Source organism: Buteo buteo, chromosome 1, assembly GCF_964188355.1.
Source record: "Buteo buteo chromosome 1, bButBut1.hap1.1, whole genome shotgun sequence".
In the NCBI taxonomy this organism is placed as follows: domain Eukaryota; kingdom Metazoa; phylum Chordata; class Aves; order Accipitriformes; family Accipitridae; genus Buteo; species Buteo buteo.
In genome coordinates, this window is record NC_134171.1 from 58699768 (window position 1) to 58713057 (window position 13290).

General features: G+C 48.6%; 1 protein-coding gene across 1 annotated transcript in view; it reads right to left on the reverse strand.

Annotated features, from left to right (window-relative positions):
- LEF1 (lymphoid enhancer binding factor 1) overlaps positions 1-12937 on the reverse strand; it is a 69609-nt gene extending 56672 nt beyond the window's left edge. Inside the window, exons 1-3 of the mRNA XM_075039928.1 lie at positions 12711-12937; positions 11742-11805; positions 10104-10237 (exon numbers count right to left, since the gene is read on the reverse strand). Of these exons, the coding sequence (XP_074896029.1) occupies positions 10104-10237; positions 11742-11805; positions 12711-12920 (408 nt within the window). The 5' untranslated portion in view covers positions 12921-12937. The remainder of the gene's footprint in view (positions 1-10103; positions 10238-11741; positions 11806-12710) is intronic.
- Between the last annotated feature and the right edge of the window lie 353 nt (positions 12938-13290).

The window sequence follows — 13290 nt, forward strand, 5'->3', positions numbered from 1 at the left end:
GCTTTTACTTAGAAATGTCAGTAGGATTGTTTGGTCCTTAACTGAACGGCTGGGTATGAAACACAGCCACAGCCTGCACTGACACCAACTTTCTTTTTATCTGCATTGCTTTTAATTCTCTTATTCCCTCCCTCAGATTTTTTTTTTTACTTTCTCAGATTTTCGGTTTGTTTTCATGAAAAAAACCCCAAATCACCAGCCCAAGAAACATATCTTTACAAGTGAGCTGTCTTTCAGGTGGGCTCCTGAAGCAAACTCAGGAAACGTGGATTTTGTTCCCACCTCTGCCGTCACCTTCCTCTAAATCTCTGAACAAATGTTGCTTTTTTCGGTTCCTCATTTGCAGGAGCCTCCTCCCAGACTGTGCCTCTGCTTTTGGGAGCAGGGTGGGGGGAGGCAGAGGACATGACCCCCCCCACCCATGCCAGCATGGGTGCCAGGGATACCTCCCGGGAATCTGCTGGCAGCCACTGACGCGCTGTGACTTCCACGGGTCACATCCTCATGCTAGCCTCTACCTTGGGTAATTATACACAGAATTTACCTATTTCATGCTTAATTGCACAGGCACAAACTTTTGCTCCACCCCCCAAAACAGCTAAAACCTACCAGCAGCACTTGCATTACTACAAGTAGCTCTCCCAGTCCTGGCTTAACCGCCTGGGCTGAAATCTCAGCCACTGCCTTAACCAGCCGTCCCCTCCTGGGAGAACCCACCGAGCCCAGCAGTGGAGAGGGGCTGCAGGTAACACGTGAAAGGCCAACATCAGCCCACGGCCGACTTGTGAGCTACGGGCTCCCGGGCTGCGAAATGCCGCCTCCAGAAGCGAAATGCAAGACCCACCCGCAGGCTCTTCTGCTGACCGAACCTGAAAAAATGCTTTGTCCACTAGATGTTGGCCAGAGAGATTCATTTAATGGAGGAAGGCATTTTTTGCGTGGTGAGCACAACTGTTTAACTAACTGAATGTATTTACTTGCAGTCCTGGAGCTAGAGCTGGAAGACAAGCTCCACAAAACCCCCTCTGAAATCTCCTTCTGCTAAAAAGTCTGCCTGTGCCCCAAACACAGGGGTTTCTGAACGGCCTTCGATTAAACCACACTTCCCCACTGAATATTTATTGTTCTGCCCCATTAGCCTGTAATATTCTCATTTACAGGCATATCCCTGGAAAGAAAAAGAAAGAAAAGGAAGGATTTAAAGTTTCAAAGAAACAGGGAAAGCTTTCTACACACATTGTTTTGGGAGGGCCCTTGAATTAAAAAAGTTTCAAGCAAAACAGCATTTTGACCAGCTCTCCTAGAGTCTCTTAGTATTTCCTTACTACAAAGTATGAAGTAATCTTTTACAGGTCACTCCAATAAGAAGCTTAGTAGTTGCCAGTTTAAAAAAGTGTTTGCAATAGTGCTCTCCAACTGTCTGGGGAGTTGCCTAATAAATTAGTATTTTTTGGCAGTTCTCCTATTCCAAGTTTTCCTTCTGAAGATTTACATCTAAAACAGGATCGCTGCACTATTATCTTAAAAATAACCTCAAAATAACTGAGAGAGGAAAAAAAAGTCTCAACAAAACCAGAAGAATCCACGCGCTTAAGAGCTAAGCTTTTTAAAGTTTTATTTCTTTTCTCCTTTAAATCCAGCACAGCTTCCTTTTCTCCCTATACCAGGAGTATTTAAGACATGAAATAATGTGCGAGAGAGAAGGTTTTGCGTAACAAATTTTCCAAATCCAACATGCTCAGCTCAAACTTATTTTTTAAGCCGAACTTCAGTTGTGTGCAGGAGGAAATCGGGCAGTAAAGAACAGACACAAATACAAGCCAGCATACTAGTGTCGGAAACAAAAAGCTTTAGGGGCATTCTCCCAGGTAAATTATTTTAATTGCTTACGTTTTTCAAAATGTATTTTCGTATGTTCGATGTATGGCTCGTTTCCTCAATATCCTCAAAAGCTCTCCCAGCGCCAGCTCGGTGAGCTCACTTTTCCCTTCCGTCTCCATCCCCAGCAGCCTGGAGGGGACCCGGGCACGCTGCAGCCTGTCCCACCGCCCCGGGCTCCTACACCTGACCATCACCCACCTGCTCACTCCCGCCCTGCTCCCAAAAGCTCCTCAAGAGGCTGAACCTGCGCCTGCATTTTTATTTGAGAGAAGAGGACCTGTACGTGAACCTAGGGGCTATTTTTAATTTTCGCAGGGGCTAATTCATACGCAGACTTTGAGGGGGAGAAATCAGAGTCTCCCCCAATTCAGAGGGGTCCCTGCATGGTGTCAAGCCCGGCTATTCTCCTGCTTCACCTCAGCTTTTCTCTAACAAGTGTTTCTTGAGTTTAAGAAACAGAAACGCTGCCAACCAGGCTGCACGGAGTGCCACACGATGAAACAAGCTGCCACAAACCCTAAATTGAGGAGAGGGCACGGATGTGAGAAGGAAGCCACTTTGTAAAACTGAATTTGGAAAGCCACGCAGAGGAAAGATGCGCTGCGGCACTGCTTTGTGGCGTGGCTGCGTGAGATGTAACGCGGGTCGGTGGCGGGAACCTTGCTCACAGTGGGGGTACACGGGAGTTACACAAAACTGCAGTGAAAGCAGTACAGGACTGGGGGTGGGAGGGATACAGTGCAACCAAACCCACAATTACCACTTGCAACTGCAGCTTCCTAAACCTGATACAGCAGCAGTCAAACTTTAGAAACTACAGGCCCTAAACAAATCGCTGGATTGTGGCATTTTAACAAAGTAAACACATTTGCACGGCTGGACACAGTTTATCTGCATTTTAGCACATAGCCAGGGAAAAGGCCTTCTCCCCAAGCACAGTCTGCATTTGACAAGCGTTGACACCTTTAATCGTCACCTCCGTATTGTACTTTTTTTACGCTAGACAAAGCTTGCCAATGCAAGATTTGGGGAGAATGAAGAAAGATCAAGGCAAGAAAATATGCCAGAACTGTGGAGAGACAACAAACGGTCACAAAGATAAATCTCTGAGGCAGTTCTGAAATACAGAGAGGCAGAAAATTGAGGAAATAGAGCCTTACGGCATAGCTAAGTGACCAGTTACTGAGACAAAGCGCTGGCTCTGAGCAGCCAGTGTCACTAGGACCCCAACCCAGAAATACAGGTCCTATAGGGACAGCTTTTCAGAGCTCACCACTCTCCACCTCTGAGCCAATAGAACTGCCCAACAAAAGCCCCATGTTTCCTCTCCCTATTTTTCTGGATGTACATGATGAATCAGACCATTTCCAGACTGGTTTTCTTTGGATGACCCCTGCATCCCCATACAGAGCTCCGTTCAAGTCAGCCAAGGAGGGAGCTGGGCTGCCATCAGCTTTGTTCAAAGCACCAGCATTTTCAGAAGGTACTTTGTGGCAAACGTGTGCATGAAGTCACAGGCTCCCAAGGGACTTCTCCCCCGTGCACTGGCCTGGGTGAAGCAGACCTGCCCACTGACTTGCGCAGTGCTGTTTGAAGTACAGGGCTGGAGTACTGAAAGTGCTTGGGTAGACAGACACCTTTGGGAATTAACTGCTCTCTGGCTTGGCTAATAACTCCTAACCAAAGCGATTCTCTGGTTTACGTGTTACAGCTGGTGACAACAGTATGCTTACTTTTAAGTTAAGCTGCCCATTTAATAAATATTCAATCAAAGCCTTGTAACTTTACACTTGTAATTTTTGCTGACTAAGCTCATCCTATTGATTTTATGCCTCAACTTCACCTATACCCACAGCCACTTAAAGAAAATAAACAAATGTCGAGTCGACCTTTTGGCTCCATGAAAATGCTCTTCTACACGAGGGATTTAGTATCTTTGAAGATCACAGGCGAAGATATTCTAGGTCCTTTATTTCAACCTGAAGCATCAGCGAGCAACACCACTGCCAGAAGCCAGGGGAAGGCATGCCACTTCTCCTCAGGCACTTTGGACCACTTTTCTTCCCCTTTAGGAGAACAGGCAATCCCTGGCTGATTAGCACAGTTGGCGCACACGTTAACTCCCGACTGCACTTTTAGCTCAATCCCAAAGATTCAATGAATACATTTTTATTTAAGTGCTCAATCACTTTCTTGCTGAGAGGACAGATTCCTTTGAAGTGGGAAACCCAAACTAAATAAACATATCCACAAGATCCAAGTCTCAAAATAGAAGCCATTGGGTTGCTAGATTAAGTTATTCTGAATGCAATTTTCTTAAGTGAATCTAATGCTTACGAAGGGCCGGAGTGACAGAGACGCTAATCCCCAACTGCCTGGGCAGGAGCAGCACGCCAAGCAGCTGCGCCGCCTTCCCTCCAGCGTCCTGCAAGAAGGGACCGAACCCGACGGCCAGATGAGAACGCTCTTCACACCAAACATGCCTTACGGCCAAAACCAGCTTAGACATAAATGCCCGCTAGCCAGGACGGGGGCGGTTTGGTGCAAACGGGAGTCCCTGACACACAACTGGCGCGCCACGGCACGTGGCTCCCCTGCAGCAGCGGGGAGGACGCACGCCGAGGACAACCTGCCTCCGCCAGGTCGAAGACCCGCAGGCTGCCCGGCTCGCGGCAGCATTCCCCGCGGACCAGCGTCCGCGCGAGAGCAACGCGAGAGACCACAGCGGGCCACACGAGGTGCAGACCTCAGGCTGCGAAACGTTCAGCGTCTGTACTAAAGCAGACTCCTGCACGTCTGCCTGCTTCTGAGAGACACAGGTTTTTACCACTAGCCAAAAAAGCACATGCCTCTAATAGGACTTCAGAAATATTACAGCAGCAGTAAAATGCTTTTGTGTGGGTTATTTCCTTCCCGTATCAGGAGGAGTTTTCCCTAACTATAAACAGAAGTTAAGTACTCGGGAGGAGCCAGGCCTGCGGTACCCAGGCTCTTCAATGCCTGCAGCCATGCAGCGCTGCAACTACCTGGAAAAAGTCTTTTCCTCTTTCGATGCCTGAACCTGTGGAGCTTCAGGCTTTCTTCTTGAGCCACATCCTCCCTGGCATTTGCAGCCCGTAACAAGCTATTCTTATTATTTTTTCTGGGCTGGGATTAAGTTGGAGAAGAGGTGGCACAGCACCAAAACAACAGGAATGACATTTTGCTTTTAAACCGCCTTACAATGTAAGCAGCAGCTCCACCATTTACAGTTTATATTGAATTAGTTCCTAGATATATAGAAAAAAGGAGACTGAAGATACAAGCGTACACACATATTGATATAAAAAAGCTCCAACTTTGATGATTTGTAATGGGTGGAGGTTTTGATTATGCCTCCGTTGAAGCCACACACACGCAATTGCTGCCTCTGGACTGAGACGTCAGGAGAACATTTTCTTTCCCTGTTGCCCATTCACAATTAGACAGATTTGCTAGTTGCATCACCCTGACAGGGAGAAGACAGCAAAAGCAGAAGGACTGTTTTCTTCACCAGTGTGTGCCCAAAGACCACACGCTAATGACGGACAGATGTACATAAGACTGCCTGGATAGTGCCATCTTATCATGAGCATCCAGATCAAGCTTCAGACAAAGGCCAACCTAGAGGCACTGCAGTAACTTCTTCTTCCCCCTTTTCCAAATGGAGAATTCATTTCAGGAAGGGGGGGAAAGAAAGCACCACCAAAACTCGGCCCGCAACCGTTCACAGCTTGGATCTGTGTTTCACAGAGACCTGGCTTGTATCTTCGACTGATCAGCTGCGACGCTCGAGTCAGAGCAGCTGACAGACGCGTTTGCAGCAGTGAGGTCCCTCTATTAGCGCTGAGCAGATTCCTCTTCTCCCCTGGTGCTGGCATTTGGCGCGACTCGCCAAGCCCCTCAGCAAATAGTGCTAAAATTCCTCCCTGTGCAAACCCGAATAAACCCCGGCAAGTTCTGCTTCCACAGAGTTGGGAAGCTTTGTGCTCCTCTGCACCTGATTTCGAAGTTATTTAAGGAGCTAATTAGCATAGTTCGACTTCATTGAGAAGACAAGTGCCGCACAGGGTGAAGCGGCAGAGCCTCAGTGCTGGGTGAGCAGCTCCGGCTTGTCGAGCCCCTCAGCTGCCCGTGCAACCCGTTTCCCCAGGCACAGGTCTGGGGTTGCAGGGGCAAGAAAGAGACGTGCGACAGGACCACAGCTGCCTACGGCCCTTGGAGCGTCCTGCTCCGATGCCAACTTGGGAATCAGTGCAAAGGTTTCTGATAGGCGATACGGGAGCAGGAGCTGAGCCCCAACATCTGTGCTACAAAGCCCATTTCATACTGGGCCAGGGAGCTTTCAGCTGACCACGGCTCCCCGCAAGTGCCTACCACTGGACAGTCAGCAGAATCAAACTCTCAGGAAAAGACAATATTATGAAAAATCAGGTTCGTGTCCTTCTGCAACTCCCATACATTCCCCTTGGGGTCCCAAAAATTCCCCACAAGCAAGTGAACCAGCCTGCTTTCAGAGGGACAGCGAGATGCAAGTAGGGAAACAAAACCCTCTTACTGAGGCTCGGTAGCCACACATTCTTGCTATTTCTACCTTCATCCTTCCTCCTGTCCGTATTATCCGCACTATTTCTCCTGGGATGTTAGCTCTTCCAAGAGAGGAGCTATCTCCATACCCCTTGCCACGCAGAAGCACACAAGGACTATCCAAAACTTGGGCAGGGTAGGGGGGTCCTGTGTATAAACGTTGTTCCTTGTGTTCAAACTCTCTCAGCACAATTCTTCATCATTTTCAAGTGGATATGCTGTGTTTTGCAAGTCACTGTAAGGTGTTTATAGATTGTATCCTCCGACCTATTTAACACCTCCAGCTGCTACAAAGAGACAGTTTAGCCACAAAAAAATAAACCCAGACCCCAAGAACAGATAAGAACAGACAAAACGGAGGTTGCAGAAATCCTCTACTTTCCCACAGAAAGTTTAATTCATTGGGAAAGAGGGAGGAACAAAGATGAAATTATTTTCTGGATGAATTTAAAACACAGAGAAATGATTCTTCTTCAGCCGCCTCCTTTGTCCCCACGTTCCCATCACACAGACACGAAAGGTTTGCTACCCCAAAACTAGTCTTGTTAACGAAAAAGTGAGAAAAAACCCACACATGGTAGAAAACAAACAGCTGTCTCCATCTCCCATCTTCAGTACCCCCACGACGCTGAGAAACCACCAAAAGATATCTCGAGCACACAGGATGCACATTCACCAGGTGTTACTGCGGTTTTAGTACCATCACGTGCCACTTCTCCTGCAGTCACCCAAACCAACTGCTTTGCTTTTTCACTTACCTGGCTATCTGATAAGAATACGTAGTGCGGCACGAGGCTTGTACCTGAACTTGCAATTAACACTCTCCTGCTCCTACAAATACAGCCTGTAAAAGGCAAATCAGTTGCCAGTAAAATAAAAAAATTAAAAAATTAGAAAAAGAGGAGAACGGGGGAGATGAGACCACTCTAGCAGCTTTTGGAAGATTTGAAATCCTCCTTATACACCATCTCCCCTTCAAAAGCTGCACTGAAATTACACTTCAGCTTCCTTCTTTTAAGGCTTATTAGACACGTTGTGTCTGACTATAGATTTGTATTTTGAATTTTACAGAGCAAGAATGTAAAGCTTTTGCCTTTTTTTTTAAAAAAAGGCTTTTTTTTCCCTGCATATGCTGATGAAAGTAACTTTTTCCCCATTCCAAGAAAGCTTTGCTCCCTCTCTCTGCCCCGGCATAGCGAGCAGAGGCCGCCTCCATCAGAGACAGTCCCTGTCCCGGGGCTGGCCCCGTTTCCCCAGGGGTGCATCCCCTGGGCGGTTTGCAGGCAGTCGGGTCCTTCCAAGGCGGAAAAAAGATTCAGCCGCCCCAGGGCAGCTTTTTAATCCTGCCTAACACCTCCAGGCAACAGATGCATCAACAAGAAGCGGCTTTGTCATGCAAATGACAGGGCGCAGGTACACACCGCAGGGCTGCTCCGCGCACAAATGGCTGGGGACTGACACCCCAGGGGAGACCTCCACCTCCAGAGCTCGCTGATCTCGGCTGCTCCTCGCCCCCCAACGCCGGCACGTCCTCCTCCCCCCCCGCCTCCCCGAAAAGGGGGAGCGAAGAGTAAACCTGCGGGGCAGCGGTTGGGACCCCGCAAAGGTGAACTGGCGGCAGCGGCGCAGCGCTGGGGCTGCGGTTAGCCGTGAAGCGAGTGAGCGTGTCATCTCCTGGATGCAGCGTTTTGATTTCGCACGCATTAAAACCCAGCTGTCAGCTAGGAGGCTAACAAAGATTATAGTTCAATTAAACAAAAAAATTATTTAATAACTCAAGCGTGTAGCCTTGTGGTTAAACTGAAAGAACTCCAGGCTTATGTCAACACTGCAGCCCTGCAACAGCACTATTTTACCGAAATAGTGGTGCTGCTCTAACATGCAAGAGCAACACTGAACTAAATTAGCCCCTCAGATGTTCTGCAGGCAGCTTTACAATTAGAAAGCAGATGCATTTCCCCCCCCTCCTCCCCTCCAACGTGCCCACGTAGGACGGTTCCTCAAGTACCTGAGGAGGCAGACAACCTCCGCAAGAAGCCGGTATTCTGGGGACATCGGTGCCAGATCAGTAAAGAGCGGCAGCCCCACAGCACGCATACGCAGAGAAAATCCTCAGTGAATAATTAAACTGGATTTTGTTGTTCAAAGCCTTGCACCAGCACTAGGGACTTTCTCGGGAAGGTAACGTGGGAAAGAGGGGGTAAGAAAAGGTCTGAAGTTTCCTGGCCCTCAAAGGGCCAGTTTGAGTCTCGGTGCCCTCTCAAGAAGCTGCATCCTTTTCCCCACGATACATCCGAACTGAAGTTTTCTGTAAAGCAGCGTTTACAACAACAGAGGTTGTAGGCCTCTGAACTGTAATTTATACACAAAAAACCTGCTGAGCTATAGAAGGCAATACATTGCACAAGTTTTTGCATCTTTCAAACGCAAATGGTGACACATAAAAAGGGCAGATCTGTGTGTTTCCCAGTGCCCAACCGCCCTGTCATTCCAAATCCGCACATCCACTAATTTAACATGCTTTGCTACTGTCAAATTACCAATACAGATTAGGCCCCCTCTTTTTTGTTTTTGAAGTAAAAGCCACAACCCTGAAGAAAAATCAAGAACCTCGGAGAGCAAAATAATGCCAGTTGTTTGACAGAGACCACCAAGTAAAAATCTAAGAGCCAGTAAGACAGAAAAGTGCTTTATCACAGAGAAATAACAGCATCCAACTTCTCGTATCACAGCACACACAACTGCAGCGGCATTTTTTCAGCAGGATGCCTACAAACAAATTTATTTCCCGCTTCACTCCAGCTCTACTAAAATAATTTCCACAGCTCCTTTTAATACTGCCTCCCCATCGCTCTATACGTATACCAAGAGGTTTACAAAAATAAATGGGAACTGACTATCCAAAATTAAAAGTACATTAAAATCCATCAAACGTTCATCTACACCAATGGAAACAGAGGGACCAACCTGGAAGAATCAGTGCTCGTCACAGCATAAAGGAAAGCTGTAACTACTGCATCACGGTTGACATTAATTCCTAAATGACCATTTCACAATTTGTGGCTGAAGGTACAGAGTATGTTTCAAAGCAATACTGCCAGATACGTGAAGCCTTGACACAGAGCAACTGATGGCAGAAATAAATATCAATCAGCAAAGAGCAATGCCGTATCTGAAGGCAAAAAAAGAATCCAATCTTTTCATCTTACTGACAAGCAACTTTAGCAGTTCTGCTTCCAGCCCTCGGTTTTCCTCAACAAATGAAGAGTTAAAGGCAGAAAATTCACATCTGTCCCAGTCACTACAAAGACGGCATTTACATCATTCCACCATACATTATCCTACAGTCGTAAACCAGGGCTCCCCCCCCAAAGCCCCCAGCCCTGTTCAAAGGACGTCAGACACCGCAGACATTAATCTCGGCTTTTCCACCGTGATCACGACCAACACCTCTAAGAGTTCTCAGGCTCCGCTGGACGGAGGCTCTGAACAGCAGAAGCACAACCTTCACCGTAACTGAAGCTACCCAAAAAAAAACCCCAGTGTGAACACGCACTGCAGACCGAACAGGAGGAAACCCAGCTCGCCAAAACCGGTCTTTGGAAGAGATAACTCACTGTTCTGGGGATGGGTGGCGACAGAGATCCATTAGGCATGTACGGGTCGTTATTCATATTTGGCATCATGATATACCCAGAATAACCAGAGTATGATGGTCCCTTGCTGTATAAGCCACTGTCTGGATGCTTTCCTATGGAAGAGGAAACAATGATTACATTATTCCCCACATACGCATTTCTTGTAAGTTAGAGCACTTAAACAGGTACTGTGCATTCATAAAAATGTTCTGCATGCAAACATTTCCTTGCTCATGGAAATTACCTCTGACAGAAAGTGGTCCATAGCAATTTGTAATAACATTTTTTTAAGAAGAGTAAATTCTTAAAGGAGCAAGTACTCTCAGTGAGGAGTTTACCCTTAAAATACGGAATAGCCTCAGAGTAACCAATTTATTTTCCTAGTCCCTGTTCAAATCAAGGCAGAAACATCACATCTGGTGAAACATCACATTTCTCAAGTAGCAGTTTTCCCCCCATTTTATACATCCCTCTAGGATTTGTGGATTCAGAAGTATCGCCAGTATGGGTTTCCAGCATCACTGTTAAGAAAAGGGAGGAACAGGGCAGTGATAACTAGATATAATCATTTCCTTCTCTCACTGAGCCACTGTGTGCAGTGAACAATTCATTCTGGCCACGCTCACCGGGAACAATTAGAGGGCAGGGGCTGGCTTGGAAGGAGACCCTAACGATTTGGGGGGGGGGGGCAGGCTGTTGAACACACATGGCACTACAGTCAAGAGGGAAGCCAAGTGAGGGAGGCTATTTTGTAGGAAAATAAATGATTTGGGTCCAGGCCCTGCAAAGGGGGGTGAACAGATCTCCCCCCTGTATGACCGTTGACAATGATACTACTCCAAGGTGAGGTTTTAAGAGGTTGCAAGGCTGAAAAGAAAACCATATAGAGCTGACCTCCTCCCCCTCACTGCCAAAATGCTACGAGCATGGACATTATTGCTTTTAGGCTGTTTAATGACCAATTTGGAGAAAGATCGCCACAGAGTCCTGAAAAGCACCAGGACTGAACTGTGTCTGTCTTTATATGGAATTTATGATCTGGTTTAGTTTGTGATGATAAGCATTTCACTTTAAACATAATCTCCCATCCTTCACAGCACACATTCTTTGTACGCGTGTCCAGCTTCCTAAGTGATATTCAACGAGCTCTGTTATTTCCTCTGTCCTCCTCAATCAAAATTAATCAGCTGGTACATTAAAAAAAGCAAGAGGTCTGTTCATGCTTAGATTTGGAAGAGGAGATTTAAGCGACAGGCTTTGGCTACGGGGAAAAAAGCACAGTGTTTCTGAACACACACTGGGCTGCCCAGTATGAGTGAAGAGATAGATGTGTTTAAGCTGATACCCTAAAAATAGTTATTTCTTCAGCGAAGATCCATTTGGCCTACTTATCAGTTTCTAAACAACTGAAATACCATTTGGTCACTCAAGATAAACGTGCTGCACGTTCATCTCCTTTTTAAATGCGCTTTGAAAGCACCCTGGCATCCCCCTTCCTCAAAAGGTACTAAATGTATGGTTCCCAAAAGAAACCAAGCTCCAGTTTGAAGACCGTGCAGAGGCTCACGGGGGGACTAAGGGGGACAATATCGCAAGACAGGACCGTGCGCTTCTCACCTTCCTCGGGGTGCTCTCTGCCTTTATCATGGTAGGAATCCTGCGCTTGAGTCTGCCTGGAAACCTGACCGCAGGGAATCCACCATCAGAAAAGAAGAAGAAAAAGAAAAAAAGTCATTGTATGGATGCTCATTTATCGATCACAGCTGCTACAGCTTCTTGTGGAAAGAAAAAAGTTAGGGCACAAGATAAGCATCTTTCTTTTCCCTCTTAAGTCGCTTGGAAGGTAACTGTACCAGAAACATTTGTGTAAACGATCTTTTTATGACAACGCGAGTAACTATGGGGCTTTGCGAAGGTTTTCTAGCAGAAGCACCCTACATTTAACGGAAGGGGCTTATTTCTGGAAAATATTTGGCGTTTCAGCAGTCAAAACAGTCTTGTTAACAAGATACCAAAAATAATGAGGTTGCCCTCATTACCAGACCTTTAGGAAAAAAAAAAAAAAAAAGGAAAGAAAAGAAAAAAAAGGAAGAAAAAAAAAGCAGGTTCCCCGCTCGCCCTGAAGTTGTTTTAGCGTCGGGAATTTCTTTCCAAACAGTTTTATGCAAATCCCTTAAAGAGTTTACGGCTAATGCTCTGACCCCGCTGATTTTACTGAGGAAATTTCATGGCCGCTTGAGGTCTAATACCACCGCACCGTCGGGGGACTCGCGGGAACTTTCTCGTCCCGGGCCGAAGTGCCGAGGGGGCCGCCCCCCCCCCCCGGCCCATCGCCGGGCGCGGAGGGGCGCGGAGGGGCGCGGAGCCCGCCCGGCTCAGCCCGCCGCCCCTCTCGCAACGGGAGTTGGGGTGGGATGGCTATTGGGGGGGGTGGAAAATCGGAAAATAGGAGTTTCACCGGTGCCCCGCCGAAGCTCCCTCCCTCCCTCCCTGCCTCCCTCCCGGCGGCAGCGCCCGGAGCCCGCCGGCATCCCGCGCCCCCGCGGCCGGTCCGCGCTGCCCCGCGGAGCCCCCGCGGCCGCGCACCTCGTGCCCGTTGGCGCCGGGGGCGATCTCGGACTCGTTGACGAGGGAGGACTTGATGTCGGCCAGGTCGCCCTCCTCCTCGGGGTGGCTGATCTCGGCGAAGATCTTCTCCTTCTGGGGGTCCCCCTCGTCCTTGAAGGGGATCATCTCGTCGGTGGCGCAGAGCTCCGGGTCCCCCCCACCGCCCCCGGCCCCCGGCAGCTGCGGCATCCTCACGGCAGCGCGGCGTCTGCTGCGGCCGCCGGCCCGCCGCGGGAAGGGGAGCGGGAGCGGGAGGAGCAGCGGGGGGAGGAGGAGGAGGAGGAGGAGGAGGAGGGAGAGGGAGGAGGAGGAGGAGGAGGAGGAGAGAGGAGGAGAAGGAGGAGAGAAGAAGGAAAAATCCCGTGAAGTCCTCGGGGTTGCTCTCGGCAGCTGGAGACCCCCCGGCCGCCCGCTCCCTCGGGGCCGAGGTACCCCCGCTCCCGCACGGCACCGGCCCCGCGGGGAGACTCGCCCCGCCGCGCCGCACGGCCGGAGTAAGTCGAAATACACCCGCTCGTGTCCCGCCCGCCCCCAGGGACCGCGCCGGGGGACCGCCCCC